Source organism: Schistocerca nitens, chromosome 9 (genome assembly GCF_023898315.1).
Source record: "Schistocerca nitens isolate TAMUIC-IGC-003100 chromosome 9, iqSchNite1.1, whole genome shotgun sequence".
NCBI classification, from domain to species: Eukaryota; Metazoa; Arthropoda; class Insecta; order Orthoptera; family Acrididae; genus Schistocerca; species Schistocerca nitens.
In genome coordinates, this window is record NC_064622.1 from 178,115,269 (window position 1) to 178,136,766 (window position 21,498).

A 21,498-nucleotide genomic window follows, 5' to 3' on the forward strand; every position below is an offset into this window, starting at 1 on the left:
CCTTTGCTTTATTAAAGTCTATTCATTTCACAACTTCCAAATTTTCAAAAATTATGATTATTTTCTGTTATATTATAGACCTTTGTCAAAAAGAAATGTAAGTGACACACAAATGTTTTAAACTGGAGATCACTGAGCCAGATGTATGTAAACCTCATCTTAGAACATGATTTTTGTAGGCGTACATGTGGAAGTAGCTGTAACATTTGAAGAGTTGAAATGTAACGATGTTCAACTATAATTTTTCAGGCCTGATGGCATTGCTGTATACAACTGCTGCACTGGGCAGAAACGGCCAATTACATGGAAACACTTTGTTGACTTGTGCTTCCTGTACATGCGTTCACATCCTGTGAATGATGTCTTGTGGTATCCAGATGGCACCTGCCATACGCATCGTGTTGTTAATGCCATTTTTCGTTGGACACTTCATGTGTTACCTGCATATGCCATGGATTTTGCTAGACGGATATCTGGAAAGAAGCCATTGTAAGTTTTCTTGTTATTAAATTTAAAATTTTGTTGATTTTATTTAGAAAAGAATACTCTAATGAAAGTATTTTAAGTTAATACAGAGTTTTGCATTTCTGTTGCATCCTATAACCAGAAGCTATTGTGACTCCTATGCAGGAACATTAAACTGAGTTTCGATCCTTTTGAGAATGAATTTTTATTTGTATGTCATGTCAGTTCATGCGATTTTAATTTTGAAAAAAATTAACTCTCATCTGTTAGTTATTTATCTCTCATCTATTGGCTTTTTCATTTTAAGTATCAGGCTGAATTTTAGTACAGTAACTCAAAAGCTGGCAGCTAAATACAGATACATGCATGTTGTTGTTGTGGTCTTCAGTCCAGAGACTGGTTTGATGCAGCTCTCCATGCTACTCTGTCCTGTGCAAGTTTCTTAATCTCCCAGTACCTACTGCAGCCTACATCCTTCTGAATCTGCTTAGTGTATTGATCTCTTGGTCTCCCTCTACGATTTTTACCTTCCACGCTGCCCTCCAATACTAAATTGGTGATCCCTTGATGTCTCAGAATGTGCCCTACCAACCGATCCCTTCTTGTAGTCAAGTTGTGCCACAAACTCCTCTTCTCTCCAATTCTATTCAATACCTCCTCATTAGTTATGTGATCTACCCACCTAATCTTCAGCATTCTTCTGTAACACTACATTTCGAAAGCTTCTATTCTTATCTTGTCCAAACTAGTTATCGTCCATGTTTCACTTCCATACATGGCTACACTCCATACAAATGCTTTCAGAAACGACTTACTGACACTTAAATCTATACTCGATGTTAACAAATTTCTCTTCTTCAGAAACACTTTCCTTGCCATTGCCAGTCTACATTTTATATCCTCTCTACTTCGACCATCATCAGTTATTTTGCTCCCCAAATAGCAAAACTCCATTACTACTTTAAGTGTCTCATTTCCTAATCTAATTGCCTCAGCATCACCCAATGGGATACATGCATATTCAGGTAAAAATGTACAGCTTTTACAAACTGCATACAAGGAGAAAAGCAGAACACAATTTTAAAATTGTAGATGTAGATATAAGTGTTTGACTTCTGCAGCATGTGCTTTTATGGTGTGAAAGTTGAAAAATTTAGGATGCATTGCACTCATGCGTTTGTGTGAAACACTACCAACTGACATTAAAGTTGGTCTGATTGAATAATTAACTTATTAGCTGTACTCGTCATATGTTTCCTTTAAAAAGAAAAAGCTGTCTTCCAAGTTTTATATTTTACAGCTTAGCAAGTGTTTTAACAACTATAAAGGAAGGTAGTATCTGTTCCGGAAAGAACAGTTACCATTGATGACTGTGCAGCTTTTGTTAGAATAAAATGATAATTAAATGGACACCCTAGCTGCAAACAGGTGTTGATATACTTCAGATTCTACCTTCCTATATAGTTAAAATATGGCTTCCCAGCCATTGACCTTCTTGTGCGAACGCACATGCTATGCCCAAACTCGTACGTTACTTGGTAGATTAATCTGCCACAAGTAATGAGTATGATGGGCAAACATATATTAGGCGCACTACGAATGTAGTGGTGTGGACATATTGGGAATGTGAGTCTCACGGGGAGCGTGCAAGGGATAAGGCCCTGCAGGCGCACTGTCCTCTGTGCCCTCGGTGGCTCAGATGGATAGAGCATGTGCCATGTAAGCAGGAGATCCCAGGTTCGAATCCTGGTCGGGGCACACATTTTCAACATGTCCCCAATGAAGTATATCAACGCCTGTTTGCAGCTAGGGTGTCCATTTAATTATCATTTCATTGTTTTATCAACAGACATGTACTTTGCGAATATGTGTGTACTGTAAAAGAATAAATGAATCCATATAGCCTGATAAAGGAATTTATATCAAAATGGAGGTATGTCCAAATTCTGGAAGACCTGTTTACTCCATCACTCCACCTCTTGCTCCCTTCCTTACATTATCCATCCACCTGTTGGTTCCCTCTTTACTCTCTTCCCTCTCTCCATGTCAGGTCAGTCCTCACTCTAAATACCCCACCTCCCGTCAGCCGCCGCGGCGTTGGTCCTCCCGTCAGTCACTTGTGTACTCTTCCCTCCCCTCCCCCTGTTTTGTCAGTCCCTCCTGTCTCCCTTCCGTTGGTACCTCGTCTACTTTCCTCTCTCCCTTCCGTTGGTACCTCATCTACTTTCCCCTGTCCCCTCTGCCCCTCCCCTTATCCACCCTCTGTTTTGATACCTTTTCTAACCATCCAATGCATCTCCCCTTCCCCCTCCCCAGTCAAATTGATCATATGCATAACTGAACTGACTGACCACATGCTGTGTTAGCTCATTTAGAATATTTTTATTGTGGCTCAACATTGCCATATTTGGGAATAGGTTAATAAACTTGTATCCACCATAAAAATAAAACCATTCCTACTTTTATTTTAATTCTTTGTGCATCTGCTGTAGTTAGTCATACATTAATAGAAAATGTTGTTTGATGATGAACACTGTTACAGGATTGTGACTGGATGCCTTTCCTCAGAGTATTTGCTATAATCATGTAATTAGTGGTAAGCTATATACATCAGACTATGTTGTCGAATGTTGCGTAGTACAGTATCTATTGGTCTGCACTTTGTGATCAGCAATGCATGGTACAAATTTCAGATCTTCCTCTTTTCAGAATGGTAAGAACCCAAGAAAAGCTAGACAAGGCAGCATGTTGCTTAGAATACTTCTCAACCCAGCAGTGGCAGTTCAAGGACGATAATGTTCGTCAGCTTTTCAGTGTTTTAAGTGCTGAGGACCGAAAGATATTTCCATTTGATGTGCAGCAGATTGACTGGTCATCATATGTTGAAAGTTATGTGCTTGGCATACGCCACTTCATCTTCAAGGAACGCCCCGATGACCTGCCTTCAGCACGAAGGAAACTCCAAAGGTGAATGCTAATTTGTGCACTTGCTAATTTTAGAAACTTGTATTACAGTGATATTTTAACACACATCCTCCCCTCATGATTCATCATCATTATTATTATTATTATTATTACTACTTTTTTTTATTTTTCTATCCAATAGTTGCTCATTTTGTGTGTTCTGTATTCATTATATGTTGTAGTTCATAATGTGTATGAAAGTATATCCTCAATGGAATGTAACAATATTATGAGAAGGTAAGTTCCTACTGTCCATACGGCGGACATGCTGAGTTACAGATAGGCACAACAAAAAGACTCTCACAATTAAAGCTTTTTGGCCGTGGGCCTTTGTCAACAAGACCACACACACACACACACACACACACACACACACACACACACACACACACACACGACGAAGCCGCACGCTTGCGCCCTTTTTGTTGTGCCTATCTGTGACTCGGACTCGGCATCTTCACTGTATGGTGAATAGCAACTTTCCTTCTGATAATATTGTTACATTCCATCCTGGATTTTCCATTGTTTGATTAAAGCATATCCTCACATTCTCATATGGCACACTGAACGCCAGCCTTAAAGATATACCTTGTGAAGTTTATACAGGAGAGATTATAAGCTCTAAACAGAAGTAAAATTACTTTCTTGTAATATGGATCCACAGCTTCTACAAATTTTTTAAATGATGCTGTCTTGCTTTCAGATGTTAGCGTTTTATTTTACTATTGCAATTTTGGTATTATGCCATTTTGAATATCTACAAATCATAATGCAACATTAAAGTGGTATTAACAGTACATACAGCCAGTTCCGTCATTTACAAGAAGGAAAGTTGAAATGATACTGCCTTTGCTTTCAAAATATTAATATCTGGTGGAGCATGCACGAACTAGACAGCAACAGGAAAATGCTGTCAGGCACTGCATGGGGAGGCTTTGGGGGAGGGAGGGAAGGGGAGGGGAGGGGAGCAGTGAAGGGAAGAAGATTGGTGGATGCATTGACAGAGATCAGTGAACAAGGAGGGTGAGGGGATGTGAAGTGGGAGGAGGTGATAATACTGAGGGGACAGAAGCTGTTGGGTGGAGGGAGTGTGTGGGCACAGTAGGTTGCCTTAGGTTGAGACCAGGATAATTTTGGGACCAGTGAATGTGTTACAGGGATGACTCCCATCTGCACAGGTCAGAAAAGCTGGTGGTGGAGGGGAGGATCCATATGGCCCGCGTTGTGGAGCAATCATTGAAATCAAGCATGTCATGATCAGCTACATGTTGCGCCACAGGGTGGTCTACTCTGCTCTTGGCCACAGCTTGGTGGTGTGGTGGTCTTTCATCCTGAGGACATCTGGTTGGTCGTCATGTAAATATAACAAGCTGTGCAATGACTGCAGCAGAGCTGGCATATGATGTGGCTGCTCCCATTGGTGGCCTAGCCTCTAATGGATAAACCTGTGATGGGACTGTGACTTGGTGGATTGGGCAGGTCTAGTGCCTGGGTTGTCCACAGGAATATGATTCCTGTGGCAAGGGGCTGGGATTGGGAGTGACAGGAGGATGGACTAACATGTTATGGAGCATTTCCTATTCCAGTCTTCTCACAAGCTAATCCTGTCACATCAGAGGCAGGAATGCCATATACCAGCTATGCTGAAATCATTGCACAGCTCTTTATATTGGTATGAATACCGACCAATTGTCCACCAGGATGAATGGCCACTGCCAAACTGTGGCTGAGAGCAAAGCAGACTGCCCTACAGCACAACATGCAGGTGAACATGCTGCTTGACAATGTGGGCCATCTGGAGCCTCCCCTCCATCACCATCGTTTCTGAACTGTACAGATGGGAGTTAGCCTTAAAACACATTCTGTGCTCTCAAAATTATCCTGGCGTCAACCTCCACCCAGCAATTTCCGCTCCATCTATCCAATCACTTCCCCTCGATTCTTGTCTCCTCACCCTCATTGTGCACCCCTCTCGGCCAGCGCACTCGTCAGCCCTTCACACTCGTCAGCCCTTCACACTCGTCAGCCCTTCACACTCGTCAACCCTTCACACTCGTCAACCCTTCACACTCGTCAACCCTTTCCTGTTCTCTGCTCCTCTTCTTTTCTGCTCCCCCCCCCCCCCCCTTTTCCCTCACAGCTTTCCAGAAGCTGAAGCTGTGTCCAGCAGCCTTGTTCTGCCATCATCTAGTCCTCTAGTCATCGAGTCTGCCAGAGAGCACTCCTCTCTCCGCCACCCGTACCCTGCTATCCTTCCCCCTTCAGTGCCCCATTCCACAATGCAGCATTTATTCAACACAATAGCTGCATTCTGGGTGGAGAAGATGGAGATAGTGATCATGTGTGTGAGGTATGCTTGCTTATGAATACTTGTGTGCGTGCGTGTGTGTGTGTGTGTGTGTGTGTGTGTGTGTGTGTGTGTGTATTTTTTAAAGAAGGTTTTGACCAAAAGCTCAGTGTGTAAAAGTCTTTCCATTTTGTGTGCCTGCCTGCAACTCAGTGTGTCATCACTACAGTAAAGTATTGCAAATAATGTGTGAATTATATTTTCACACATATAATGAAGAGAGCTTTAATGATACAGAAATAATCTTGGGTAGCAACAAAAGAATCCAATCTCTTAAATATCTGAAAACTCTGATTATGGTTCTATATTAAGTACTGACAAGATACATATGGAGTGAAAACAGATGAATGAATTAATGAATTAAAATTGTATACTGTGTATATCACTTCGTTTTATATGACTTTGTATGTTATTCAGTTGTGTTACTTCTCTAGAGATGATGATAATTGGATTGTAAAATCTTAGTTGTGTGTCCCAGTCTTCAGTTTCTTGATTTCCTCTGAAGTTCAACACAGCATTGTTCTGCTGAAGTGACCAGGCATGCATGTTAGGTGGGGTGTAGATAAACTTGTACATACAAATAATTACATTTTAATGAAGAAAAATGATACTCCAAAAAGCACTTTCTTCCGTTACTTTGTAGAATCTTCTTTCTTGTAATTTTACAGTTCCTGTCTATTCCTTTCTTTACTAACCACTGAAGTGTCTGATGTTCTCATTACTTTCAATGGGGGTATTAGTGATGCAATCTCCTACTAGGTGCTTCTCCTAAACACTCCTTTGAATCAGTTGACCAACTATCATTGATGCAGAAGCATCAAATAGACTGAAGTATTTGTGTTTTTAAATGCTGTTATGTTGGCCACTTTTGCTTCACATGTTGTATATTGTGGAAGCACTTGTCTTATACATCAGTTAATTTTAGAGAAGGGGGTTAAAACATTGAGTAGGAAGGCTGCAAAACAAAACTGCCCCACATTCAGCATTATTTGATGTTTATTGCTGTTATGGTGAAGGATCCAGTCTTTAGTCAGTAACAACATGGTCTGTTTTTTCTCAGTGTCTTGTTCAGTCTTTCAGCATATGAAGGTAGGAATGCTGATTAACTATGTTACCCAGGGGTAACAAATTCATGATGGACTAACACCTTCAGGAACATGAAACATTTATTTCATATTGGTTCTTACTTGTATTTCTCTCTTCAGTCATAGTGGTGATCTTTCTCCAACTGGTTTATTTATTTCTTGGTGTAGGAATTTCAGTTATATGTCGTGTCTCATTGCTCATAGTGATTTTGTGATCAAAACTTTGTTAGCACATTCTGTTGTGTCCAAAACTGCAAAATCCCTGAACATGTGAATCAGTGTTTATGAAAAAAAAAAACTTCAACCTGATTGGCACTTCTCCATAAATGAGGTAGGTCAACAGATCAAAAATAGTGTGTAATGGAGGCACCGTAAGTAATGCACTTCAACAGACAGGTACTGAATTCTAGTTAGTTTCGCCCTTCCCTCCGTTAGACTTATGTCAAGTAGTTAACCAACTCTCATGTTTACAGGATGTTCTGGATTCATCGAGTGACACAGCTTTTGGCAGTACTGGTGATATGGAGGATGTTGATGATGCGATCCCAGACAGCTCGTCGTGCATGGTTCTTCATTCTCGACTTCATTCTGCGCCTGTCTCGCATGGTACCATATGTATGAGGTTTGGACACAACTTGCCTGTGAATTTGTTAATCAATGGAAAGAGAATGCTCATTTCATTTCCATTTTGGGCTTCTGGAGTGAGGAAACTGCCAGTTATGGATAGGCAGCACCACTGTCACTGTGAAACTGTGTTCTTTCTGGCTACTGCTACTTTGGCCCGTGGTTGTTACTGTTAAAGATTTTTTTGTGCATTATGAAAATGATGTGATGATGGACTACTACCATAGACAAGTGAAGTTATCTCAAAGATTGGAAACTCATTTTGCACAGCTCGGTTTACCTCTAATCGTAGTATTGTCTCTGAAAACTCATTGGTCCTTGTTTTAGTTGCTTGTCACTTTTGTTATTACATTACACAATTTTGTGCTGTTTTGTGTGAGTGAAAAGCAGTGCTTTGCAGTTATCTACTTCACGTTTCTGAGCCGTGCAAGATGTTTGGAGACTTGCTGTGCTGTTCTGTGAAAGAGTTGATTTTGGACATACTGAATACAGAATAACCAGCTTAGTGTATCTTAAACTAGTATGTTGAGGGCAGTTTGAATAAGATATTTATATCAACAATGTCTTTCCTGTATAGTTTCTGAAGTTTTTTATATAATGGAAACTAGTCTTTGTTTACAGCTTATTAATAAGCAGAAAAATGTTTAAAGGCAGTTCCCAATAAAGTGAAGAATTTGTGTCCATTTTTTTGCCCACTGTTTGTAAATAAAGATGGAGTGCAAGAAGATGATATGCAGGTTATTACTCTACTCTGTGATAAAAACTGCACTGTATTTTTGTATTGTAATTTAATTGTGGGAATAAGTTATGGCTGAGTCACTTGTTTATAGTAAGCAAATTATGTGTCATTTTAAGATGGATTTTAAACATGTCTTTTCTGTTGCAAATTTAACAGTGCATTTATGCTGAATTTACTAGAAGTACGTTTTTTCCCCCCTGTTTTTTTAGTTCTCTCTTTATATGCCATTTGGCTCTGGTAGATTTTTTCTGTCTGCGAACACAACTCCTATCTCTCTCTCTCTCTCTCTCTCTCTCACACACACACACACACACACACACACACACACACACACACACACACACACACACACACAGTGTGTATAATCAAAAGTTCCCAGAACCTGCCGCTGTAATAAGCATTGTATGCTAGGTGAAGCAGTAAGTCTACACATGCATGCTTTTTTTTTAAAGTCATCACTGGAGTAATAGTGTGTATACTTAAATTTGCACACAGTTTCTCTAATCTGCCTTATTAATATTGAGCCATTGTTTCCTAATTTGTGCAATATCCCAGATGGTGAGTGAAACTCAATGCTCTTGAATATTACTTGCACCCAAACAGTGTATTGTGTGGGATAGTAATGGAATCACAAGGAAGCCTGTAAAGTTCTAAGAAAGCTGTGCTACACTAACTTTTGGATTTCAAAGCTACTTCATACTTGCTGCTGAACAAAGTGTAAATTTCATAAAACGATAGTGTTTATGGATCAAATTGGTGGTGTTCTTTGTTAAAAGTATGTTGCAGTCATATGTTGTAATATGTAAAACTCTTGGTAAACAGAAATGCAAATATAGAGATGTTGCTTAAAAATTAAAATGTGAAAGTTACAATATGGTGACATGATATGTCTGTTTTGTCCATACCATTGAATATTGCTCATGTTTATTATGTTCCAGCCTATATTATGCAGCCTCAATAACAGTGGCTCAAATAAACTTTAATTTGATAATTAGTAATATATTGTAGCATTCTTATTTTACAGTGAATGGTATTTAGCTGAAGATGGGCACTAGAATGTGTGATTGCTATATCTGCTTCATAAAGAATAAAAGAGAGACTCATTGCAATGCTTATTTCATTTTTCATTAAGAAGGAACAAGTGCAGTAAATTTTTAATACTTTTTTTTTTTACTTGCACCGTTATTTCTGTTGTCAAGGTAGTTTATTTTTGGAAAACAGCCCTCATTAGTGCACAGTTCCAAAAATAACAGGTTGATGCATTTAATAACTTACATAAAAACATTCTGCTGCACTAATTATGAATGAACAGAGAACACTGAAGGAAGAATATCGTGAGATAAATAGCTAATATATGAAATTTTTCCTTTGGCAGCCAAATATTTACTTTGTTAGGAAACAATTAAAACAAAAACTTTTCTTAAAATTGTGAGAGAGTTGGCTTGTTTCTGAACTATTCTACTATTTGGTCAGAAACCTGAATAAATCAGTGTTATTGCACAATTTGTATTTATTCATTTAAAATCAACTTTTAATGTAATTGCCAATTTTATACATGATAGTTAATAAGTTGTATATTTTATTATTGGGCCATTTCTGTGGTTTTCATATCTCAAGGAAATGCATTCATAATTTTATATTTTCCTTCATTTTATTGACATATACTTCCAGAATGTAGGTGAATCCCATATTTTTTCTAGTGCAGCTGTAAATGATGTAAGGTCAGTGCATCTTGTGCTGTAATATTTCAAAAGCATTAATGTGAATTACTGCATGAAATTTTTGAATCTACAGATTTTAATTTTACTCTGATAATTTTTCCACCCTGAAATGACAGTCCTCAGGTCAGAGAGTAAAACTGTCACAGAGCAAAGAACTCAAAGCAGCCCTTTCTTAGAAGGCCTGTTTTTCTTTTACAGTGACAAAATCCTTTATATGTGTATAGCCAAATCTCTTGCAATTAGATTTACTTTTTATTAACTGAACATTATGAAATGTCATTGCTGCTGTAATTGTAATTTTACTAGTATGGTGACAAATCTGAATACTGAGAATATATGAGCAAATTCAAATCTCCTCAGCAAGAAAGATTTTTTAAGTAGTGTGCTGGTCAGGGTATTATGCATTAGGCCTACAGTCTGTGATCTGCTAATGAGTGATCAAGAGCTGTCACCCACAGACTCATGTCATGTAAACCTGGGAACAATAAATTTGTGTCTAATTTGCAGAACACGAAATTGTTTGCTTTATCCAAACCCATAAATGTTTCTTCATTGTAGATATTGTATAACAGCATCCAGGAGTTGTAATACTAGTGGTGACAGAATTCATGTATGTATCAGTACTGATAACAGAATCTATGCTTGTGGCCTCATTAACTAGGACTTCACAAATTCTGTTTCTTATCCTGTTTTCATTTACATTGTCTCCAACATACACCACAAAAGATAAAACTGTGGAAATTATTGCAGCAGTTAAAAGTATAGCTGCAAATCCCCCCCACCCCCATTCCTTCCATTGCCATTGCCATTGCCATTGCCGTTACTGTTTCATGCAGAAGTGTTTTGTTACAAAATATCATGTGCTCATTGATAAAGCGTTCTCAAGAGATCAGACAAGTGGCAGTGTCATATTAAAACAATCCTTCAACAAGTTTCCTACTAGTCATTCTTCAGGGGAAGTGTTTGTGTTCTCTTGGGGGTTTGATTTTTTTCTTTTTTAAACTGCTGGACCACAGTTTCCTCAGCAGGGTATATCCTTACCTGAGTTGGAGGGTCTGGGTGTTGCCTATGCTGCCTTCACAGCTCTAACTGAAGCATTCTTGATGAATTCACACTAACATACTGTCCCATGCAGAACTTAATTGAAAACTGTATCCAGTTGATATCATTAAGCACTCGTACTTCCACTGCTTCTTCGAAGAGACTCCCAGAGCCCACTGACATGGCACGAAAACTATGACTATTCAAAATGCAACATATCTCCTTAGTTTATGCTGTGCAGTGCCCTGAAGACTAGACTCTTATCAGAGGTGAATACTTGTTAAGTGATCCACACAGCACTGTGACATATGGCACCACATCTGGCCAGTGGATTACATGCCGCACTGGCACTCAGTTCTGTAAATTCCAGACATTCATATCCGCAGCTAATTTCTGATGGTGCCCATTGTGTGTTCAGTGTGGCATATTGAGTGAAAGGAATACAAATTTTGTACCATTTCTCTGGCATCTCATTTTGGCAGTGTGCAGTTCTGCATGCGGAAGAAATGTCAGACAATTTTTTTTTGTTCTGGTTTCTCCTTCTTTTCTATATTATTATTATTATTTCTTTACTTTCTCAGACATTAAGTCTGGTTGAGAATGGAAAGTGACGCGGACCTTGATCAAGCGTCTCTTCCTATTAACTGTACGGTATGTGTTATATTGCATTTAGGAACTTTCGGGTAATTGAACATGTATCAATAATTACGGATTTCTGTAGTTGTATATATATGGTTGGATGTAGCTGTATTGCATTGATGTACTGGTGGATATTGTGTGGTATGACTCCTGTAGTTGATAGTATAATTGGTATGATGTCAACTTTATCCTGATGCCACATGTCTTTGACTTCCTCGGCCAGTTGGATGTATTTTTCAATTTTTTCTCCTGTTTTCTTTTGTATATTTGTTGTGGATATTTCGATTAGTTGTGTTAATTTCTTCTTTTTATTGGTGAGTATGATGTCAGGTTTGTTATGTGGCGTTGTTTTATCTGTTATAATGGTTCTGTTCCAGTATAATTTGTATTCATCATTCTCCAGTACATTTTGTGGTGCATACTTGTATGTAGGAACTTGTTGTTTTAAAAGTTTGTGTTGTAAGGCAAGCTGTTGATGTATTATTTTTGCGACATTGTCATGTCTTCTGGGGTATTCTGTATTTGCTAGTATTGTACATCCGCTTGTGATGTGATCTACTGTTTCTATTTGTTGTTTACAAAGTCTGCATTTATCTGTTGTGGTATTGGGATCTTTAATAATATGCTTGCTGTAATACCTGGTGTTTATTGTTTGATCCTGTATTGCAATCATGAATCCTTCTGTCTCACTGTATGTATTGCCTTTTCTTAGCCATGTGTTGGATGCGTCTTGATCGATGTGTGGCTGTGTTAGATGATACGGGTGCTTGCCATGAAGTGTTTTCTTTTTCCAATTTACTTTCTTCGTATCTGTTGATGTTATGTGGTCTAAAGGGTTGTAGAGGTGGTTATGAAATTGTAGTGGTGTAGCCGATGTATTTATATGAGTGATTGCTTTGTGTATTTTGCTAGTTTCTGCTCGTTCTATAAAGAATTTTCTTAAATTGTCTACCTGTCCATAATGTAGGTTTTTTATATCGATAAATCCCCTTCCTCCTTCCTTTCTGCTTAATGTGAATCTTTCTGTTGCTGAATGTATGTGATGTATTCTATATTTATGGCATTGTGATCGTGTAAGTGTATTGAGTGCTTCTAGGTCTGTGTTACTCCATTTCACTACCCCAAATGAGTAGGTCAATATTGGTATGGCATAAGTATTTATAGCTTTGGTCTTGTTTCTTGCTGTCAATTCTGTTTTCAGTATTTTTGTTAGTCTTTGTCTATATTTTTCTTTTAGTTCTTCTTTAATATTTGTATTATCTATTCCTATTTTTTGTCTGTATCCTAGATATTTATAGGCATCCGTTTTTTCCATCGCTTCTATGCAGTCGCTGTGGTTATCCAATATGTAATCTTCTTGTTTAGTGTGTTTTCCCTTGACTATGCTATTTTTCTTACATTTGTCTGTTCCAAAAGCCATACTTGTATCATTGCTGAATACTTCTGTTATCTTTAGTAATTGGTTGAGTTGTTGATTTGTTGCTGCCAGTAGTTTTAGATCATCCATGTATAGCAAATGTGTGATTTTGTGTGGGTATGTTCCAGTAATATTGTATCCATAATTTGTATTATTTAGCATGTTGGATAGTGGGTTCAGAGCAAGGCAGAACCAGAAAGGACTTAATGAGTCTCCTTGGTATATTCCACGCTTAATCCATATTGCCTGTGATGTGATATTATTTGAATTTGTTTGTATATTAAGTGTGGTTTTCCAATTTTTCATTACTATGTTTAGGAACTGTATCAATTTAGGATCTACTTTGTATATTTCCAATATTTGTAGTAACCATGAGTGGGGTACACTATCAAAAGCTTTTTGGTAATCAATGTATGCGTAGTGTAGCGACCTTTGTTTAGTTTTAGCTTGATATGTCACCTCTGCATCTATTATCAGTTGCTCTTTACATCCTCGTGCTCCTCTGCAACAGCCTTTTTGTTCTTCATTTATAATTTTGTTCTGTGTTGTATGTGTCATTAATTTCTGTTTAATGATTGAAGTTAATATTTTGTATATTGTTGGTAGGCATGTTATGGGGCGATATTTAGCTGGGTTCGCTGTGTCTGCTTGATCTTTAGGTTTCAGATAAGTTATTCCATGTGTAAGTGTATCAGGGAATGTGTATGGGTCTGCAATGTAACTGTTAAATAATTTAGTTAGATGTGAATGTGTTGAGGTGAATTTCTTTAGCCAGAAATTTGCTATTTTATCTTTTCCAGGGGCTTTCCAGTTGTGAGTAGAATTAATTGCTTGGGTGACTTCATGTTGCAAAATTATCACTTCAGGCATTTGTGGTATCATCTTGTATGTGTCTGTTTCTGCTTGTATCCACCGTGCATGCCTGTTATGTTGTACCGGGTTAGACCATATGCTGCTCCAGAAGTGTTCCATGTCTGTTATGTTTGGTGGATTGTCTATTTTAATGTGTGTGTTATCTATTGTCTGGTAAAATTTCTTTTGGTTTGTGTTGAATGTTTGGTTTTGTTTCCTTCTATTTTCACTTTTTTTGTATCTTCTGAGTCGTTTGGCTAATGCTTGTAATTTCTGCTTCTTTTCGTCTAATTGCTCTGTCGCTTCTTGTTGTGAGATTTTACCTAACCTTTTTCGTTTTTTGTCTGATATTTCATTTCTTATAAATTGTGTTAACTGTCCGATGTCTTTTCTCAGTTTTTCTATTCTGATCTGTAGCCTGTGTTGCCATGCTGGTTTTGTGGGTTTCTTCTGTGTGTTGGTTGGTTCTGATCTCTGCCTAGTGTGTATATTTAGTGTAGTGAGTGCTCCTACATAAACCAGTAGTTGTAACTCTTCCATAGTTGTGTATTCATTTATTTTGTTGTGTATGATTGTGTTGATAGTTTTTATTGTTGTTTCGACTTGTGGGCTATTTGGTGGTCTATGCAAGAATGGTCTAATGTCTGTATTTGTGTCTTTGTATTCTATATATGTCAACTGAAATTTTTCTTCTATATCTAACATGTGTGTCACTTCGTGTTCTATTTGTGCTTGTGCTGGTGGCTGTCTTAAAATTTCATTTTCCTCTGATTGTTTAATTGATGCGTGTTGTTCTTTGTTTGTTTGCTCTGGGATGTTTGAGTCCATTACTGTATTTTCTTCTTCTTCTTCTTCTAATTGCACATTATTTTGTTCCAGTATTTGTTGTACTTGTTGTTTGATGTTTTCTAATTCTGACTGGGGTATCCTGTTATTTTTGATTATTACACGGATCTGATCAGCTAGTCGTTGTTCTGTTAAAAATTTTAATTCTGGGTATCTGGTAATAAATGTTGTGTATACTTGTGATCTGTATCCAGTTGTGTTGGTTCCTAGGTTTGTTGCTTGGTAATAACAGAACATGAGGTGTCGATTAACTTCATCTGACCATCTCATCCTCTGTCTTTGTTTTCCTTCTAGGGTGGTTGCAGGAAGCATATCCTGCAAAACACCTCTATTTGGATTTAAATCATTTTCCAGTTGGCTAGCAGTGTCATTACCATTGTGGGCGGGCATAGGGTTCAAGCGCCGTCCCCGACCATGACGGCGCTTGTCTGAGGCTTCTTTAGTTCTGTCCTGAACCAAGTAATCACACTAAAAGGGGGGTTAGCCCTATTAGTGGTTTGTTCTTTTCGTCGCCTTTTACGACTGGCAGAACATACCGGAGGCCTATTCTTTTCCCGGGCCTCCACGGGGTTTATTATTATTATTATTATTATTATTATTATTATTATTATTATTAATCTGGAAAACACATGTATTTGCTTTTCAGAGTAACTCTTCATACAGAAGGTTTTCTTTGGATGTTGTAACTTGGCAAGCAGGCTTTTCTTGTTGCAAATGACTCAAATACTTTGTACAAAGGTGGTGAGCACATTATTGCACTTAACTGGATGGCAGGAACTTGCGGCACTTAGATCTAGACCTATGTATGTTTTCTTCTTGTAGGTGGAATTTCCCAGTGTACCATCTAGTTTCTGTCATTATCAAGATTTCAGGGAGAAGTAGACATCCATTTTATTTTACATCCTTGATATACCTGAAGGTGCCCTATAAACCTCCTGAGGTGATGCAGAAATTTCTACAGATTTTCTTTACCATGTGATCAAACCATGACAGTTCCCCACATACCTGTTGGTAAATTCTGATATCAGATGCACAGTTTCCAGAGAACTCTTTCCTTAAAGTGCTAAATATACAGGTTAATGATTCATGAAGTTACAGGAGATGACATAGCAATCTCAGTTTGTTCGTAGAATTTATGAACATTAGAATAGATTACTACTTACCGTGTAGAGGATGGGTTGATTCGCAGATGGGAACATTTAAAGTAGACAGTTGGATATTATTTAACTCGCACATGTCCACTGTCATCTCTGAGCGCTGTTGTCTTGTGTTTGTGCGCGCGCGCACCTTCTGATGAAGGACCTTGTCCCATAGCTAAACAATATCCAGCAGTGTATTTTTAGTTTGTTACATCTTGCATATGCATTTGACCAATTCTCCTATAGAAATGATGTGGAATGAGTCAGTTCACATGATATGTGTACATGATAGTTGTTACATTAATGTACATATTTTTAGTCCTGCCTATGCAACTACATTTGAAAGCTGGGGTCCCTTTTTCAGTCTACTAGTTTTTAAATAAAAATTCATCCATGGAATAGGAGTAGTACTTGAGGACAAATTATTTTAGTTTAGACTTAAAACTTGTTTAGCTATCTGCCACACATTTTGCATTATTCAGAAAGTTATCAAAAAATTTTTTGTTGCTGCATATTGAACCCCTCTCTGAGCCACAGACAGCCTTAACAATGGGTAATAAAGGCTATTTTTTGCTCTAGTGTTGTAGGTATGGATGTCCCTATTCTTCTCAAACTATGAGAATTGTTTACAATGAACTTCGTTAATGAACATACGTATTATGATAGTGCAGTTTAAAGTCCCCAGCTCCTTGAAGAAGTGCCTAAATGAGAGATATGAGTGAACACCACACATTATTCGTAATTGATCAATACTTTCTAAGTGATGAGCTACCACAGAAAGTTATTCTATCCAATATTACTGAGTGGAAATATGGAAAATAAGTCAGGAGCTTGAGCCGTTTGTTCTCAAGACAAGCAATGTTACTAAGAGCAAAAGCAGCTGAACTTAATTGTTTGAACAGCTCAGTAAAATGCTGCTGCTTCCAGTTACAGCTGTCATCAATATGTAAACCAAAAGTTTGGAGTATTCTACCCTGTTTACAGACTACTGTTGATGTGGTATGTCATTCTTTGATGTACAGAACTGAATATAGCATGTTTTCTAAAAATTTAAAGAGTGTCAATTTTTAGAGAACCACATAATAATTCTTTAAAAAAACATTGTTAACAATCTCTTCTGTTGCTTTCTTTCTAATGGGACTTATTATTACACTGGTATTGTCTACAAAAAGTATGTATTGAATGTTATGTGGAACGTCATTTACATACACAAGGGATAGGAGTGGATCCAAAATCGAACACCATGAGACTCCCTTTGTAATCTCTCCCCAGCCACTATAATTTTCTCTTCTTCCACATTGTTTGAATTATGCAGTACAGCTTTAATTTCTGTGTGTTAAGTATGATTCAAGCCAGTTGTGTGTAAAGCCAGAAAAATAAGTTTTTCTAAGAATGTAACAATAATAATATTATTTGTCCACAATAATTCCGATCTTGGACACTGCCATTTTTTGTACATTTACATCATCATCATGCCATACATATAATGAATATGTATATACAATAAGTAGCACATCACGTTATTACATAAACTTTCACCACCATTGGTATAATGCAGTATACAAAAGTAGAACTGTCAATAATGGAGCTCAGAAATTTTTGAGCATAGACATCCTTCAATTAACAACTGTTTCAGTTTCCCTCTTAAAAAGACTTTTGCTTGGTTGCGTATTATCATTTGGCAAAATATTATAGCATTGTCATCCAGTTGCAGTTGGGCTGCGATCTGTAGCCCTCTCACCAGTTCGTATCCTTCGATAATCACATCTGGGTTGTGTGTTGTAATTGTGAATGTCTCTTTTCAGTATGCCTAGTTCACCAGTCTCTTTTTACAAACACAATATTTTTAAGTTGTATACATGGAAGAATCCTGGGGATACTAGAAGGTATCAGATAGATTATATAATGCTAAGACAGAGATTTAGGAACCAGGTTTTAAATTGTAAGACATTTCCAGAGGCAGATGTGGACTCTGACCACAATCTATTGGTTATGAACTGTAGATTAAAACTGAAGAAACTGCAAAAAGCTGGGAATTTAAGGAGATGGGACCTGGATAAACTGAAAGTACCAGAGGTTGTAGAGAGTTTCAGGGAGAGCATAAGGGAACAATTGACAGGAATGGGGGAAAGAAATACAGTAGAAGACGAATGGGTAGCTCCGAGGGATGAAGTAGTGAAGGCAGCAGAGGATCAAGTAGGTAAAAAGACGAGGGCTAGTAGAAATCCTTGGGTAACAGAAGAGATGCTGAATTTAATTGATGAAAGTAGAAAATATAAAAATGCAGTAAATGAAGCAGGCAAAAAGGAATACAAACGTCTCAAAAATGATATCGACTGGAAGTGCAAAATGGCTAAGCAGGAATGGCTAGAGGACAAATGTAAGGATGTAGAGGCTTATCTCGCTAGGGGTAAGATAGATACTGCCTACAAGAAAATTAAAGAGACCTTTGAAGATAAGAGAACCAGTTGTATGAATGTCAAGAACTCAGATGGAAACCCAGTTCTAAGCAAAGAAGGGAAAGCAGAAAGGTGGAAGGAGTATATAGAGGGTCTATAGTAGGGCAATGTACTTGAGGACAATATTATGGAGATGAAGATGAAATGGGAGATACGATACTGCATGAAGAGTTTGACAGAGAACTGAAAGACCTAAGTCGAAACAAGGCTCCCGGAGTAGACAACATTCCATTAGAACTACTGACAGCCTTGGGAGAGCCAGTCATGACAAAACTCTACCATCTGGTGAGCAAGATGTATGAGACAGGCGAAATACCCTCAGACTTCAAGAAGAATATAATAATTCCAATCCCAAAGAAATCAGGTGTTGACAGATGTGAAAATTACCGAACTATCAGTTTAGTAAGTCATAGCTGCAAAATACTAACGCGAATTCTTTACAGACGAATAGAAAAACTGGTAGAAGCCGACCTCGGGGAAGATCAGTTTGGATTCCATAGAAATGTGGGAACACGTAAGGCAATACTAAGCTTAAGACTTATGTCAGAAGAAAGATTAAGGAAAGGCAAACCTACATTTCTAGCATTTGTAGACTTAGAGAAAGCTTTTGACAATGTTGACTGGAATACTCTGTTTCAAATTCTAAAGGTGGCAGGGGTAAAATACAGGGAGCGAAAGGCTATTTACAATTTGTACAGTAACCAGATGGCAGTTATTCGAGTCGAGGGACATGAAAGTGAAGCAGTGGTTGGGAAGGGAGCGAGACAGGGTTGTAGCCTCTCCCCGATGCTATTCAATCTGTATATTGAGCAAGCAGTAAAGGAAACAAAAGAAAAGTTCGGAGTAGGTATTAAAATCTATGGAGAAGAAATAAAAACTTTGAGGTTCACCAATGACATTGTAATTCTGTCAGAGACAGCACAGGACCTGGAGGAGCAGCTGAACGGAATGGGCAGTGTCTTGAAAGGAGGGTATAAGATGAACATCAACAAAAGCAAAACGAGGATAATGGAATGTAGTCGAATTAAGTCGGGTGATGCTGAAGGAATTAGATTAGGAAATGAGACACTTAAAGTAGTAAAGGAGTTTTGCTATTTGGGGAGCAAAATAACTGATGATGGTCGAAGTAGAGAAGATATAAAATGTAGAATGGCAATAGCAAGGAAAGTGTTTCTGAAGAAGAGAAATTTGTTAAGTGAAACATGGACAATAAATAGTCTGGACAAGAAGAAAATAGAAGCTTTCGAAATGTGGTGCTACAGAAGAATGCTGAAGATTAGATGGGTAGATCACATAACTAATGAGGAGGTATTGAATAGAATTGGGGAGAAGAGAAGTTTGTGGCACAACTTGACTAGAAGAAGGGATCGGTTGGTAGGACATGTTCTGAGGCATCAATGGATCACAAATTTAGCACTGGAGGGCAGCGTGGAGAGTAAAAATAGTAGAGGGAGACCAAGAGATGAATGCACTAAGCAGATTCAGAAGGATGTAGGTTGCAGTAAGTACTGGGAGATGAAGAAGCTTGCACAGGATAGAGTAGCATGGAGAGCTGCATCAAATCAGTCTCAGGACTGAAGACCACAACAACAACAACAACAATATTTTTAAGGGCATAAAATAAATACACAGTCAGTAAATTATTATTTTTGAAGTAGTCCCTACATGACTCGTGTTTGCTTGTATTACAATTGTCGTAACTGCTCTCTTTTGAAGTCTGGATATCCTACCCATGTAGACTGAGTGTATCATCTCAAATTTCAGTCCCTTATTGCAGACGTGAGTGGATTAATCTGTAGTACACTTATTTAAGGACAGGAGGAGTTGTCACATTTGAGAGATATTTCAGTAAGTAAATGTTGCAGCTAATATTTTTACAGGTGTAACTGGTATGCTTTTTCCATGTAAGATGTTCCTCAGTCACAGTGCCTAAAAACTTATTTTTATCAAATTTTTCAAATATAGACATTGGTTCAGTATGAGAATGGATATAATTTAAGGAGAACATCATGACAACAGCCTTGTCCTTATTCAGAGTAAGTTTATTTATTGTTAGATATTCTGTGGTTGCTCAGAGTTTGCCTTACTCCTATGTAATACTAGTCGTTCAGTGTGTCCCCAGCTAATAATGTATCATCAGCATAGTTCACTAGCTTCGAGTTTTGCATCTGTGTTATGTCACTAATATATACAAGAAATAAGATTGCCCCCACAAATACTTCCCTGGGGACTTCACAGGTAGTTTTGTAGTTGATTTTACTGCTAGGATTTTACTTTTATTCTTATAACATAATTTAGTACACTATCTTCTATTTTGGGGATACCAACTTACAAAGTTTAGTGCTTTTCCTCTTGTACCGCAAGTTTTTAATTCAGCTAATATTACTGCATGCACAGAATCAAAGGCCTTAGACAAATCTAGAAAATTCTCAATGACATTGTTTCCTTGATTGAGTCTGTTTAGCAGTTCATGGAAAGAAGGTGCTACTTCTGTTATTGTGGATCACCCTTTTAGAACCCATGCTGCAAGTTGTTTAATAGGGTGTATTTACAGAAGAAATATTCAATTTCATCTAGAATTACTCTTTCAAACCACCTTAAAAGTTGTTTTTGTTGTTGTATCTGGATCCCGCTCCAGCTACTGCTGGGTCTGGGTGCTGACGAGTCCTCTCCATTTGGCTTGGTCCTCCCACCACTTTTCTTCCTCCACTTGCTGCCAGGTCACACCTCTCCTTTCCACAGATATTCTCACTCCCATTTTCCAGAGTGTTCTTGGGTGCCCTCTAGGTCTTTTTCCATCCAAGAAAAACCTGACAAGTGTTGAAGTTAATGAATTTGGCTTGTAATTATTCATGTCAGTGATTGCTCCCATTTTATACGCTGGTCATATCTCAGCAATTTTTAAAAGACCGGGAATGGTCCCCCTGTTCAGTCGAATTGTTTAGTAAATGTGTTATTGGTTTTATTAATTAATTTTTGCATTCCTTAAGTAATGTAGAGGATATGCTATCCAAGCCAGTAGATAGTTTTTATTTTGAGTTTTGAGATTATTTTTAGGGTCTCATGTTCCATTACACTCATTAGGAAAAACAAATTGCTCATTTTAAATAAGTTTTTTTAGTATTTGTTCAATTTTTTATTTGTATGCTTACTAAACTGT

The 21,498-nt window shown here is 37.8% G+C and overlaps 1 protein-coding gene across 5 annotated transcripts in view; it reads left to right on the plus strand.

Annotated features, from left to right (window-relative positions):
- LOC126202966 (putative fatty acyl-CoA reductase CG5065) overlaps positions 1-9,082 on the plus strand; it is a 534,251-nt gene extending 525,169 nt beyond the window's left edge. For all 5 annotated transcript variants that reach the window (XM_049937106.1, XM_049937103.1, XM_049937107.1 and 2 more), the window contains 3 exons: positions 250-489; positions 3,175-3,432; positions 7,335-9,082. In XM_049937106.1, coding sequence (XP_049793063.1) covers positions 250-489; positions 3,175-3,432; positions 7,335-7,482 — 646 coding nt within the window. In that variant the 3' untranslated portion in view covers positions 7,483-9,082. The remainder of the gene's footprint in view (positions 1-249; positions 490-3,174; positions 3,433-7,334) is intronic.
- Positions 9,083-21,498: the final 12,416 nt, after the last annotated feature.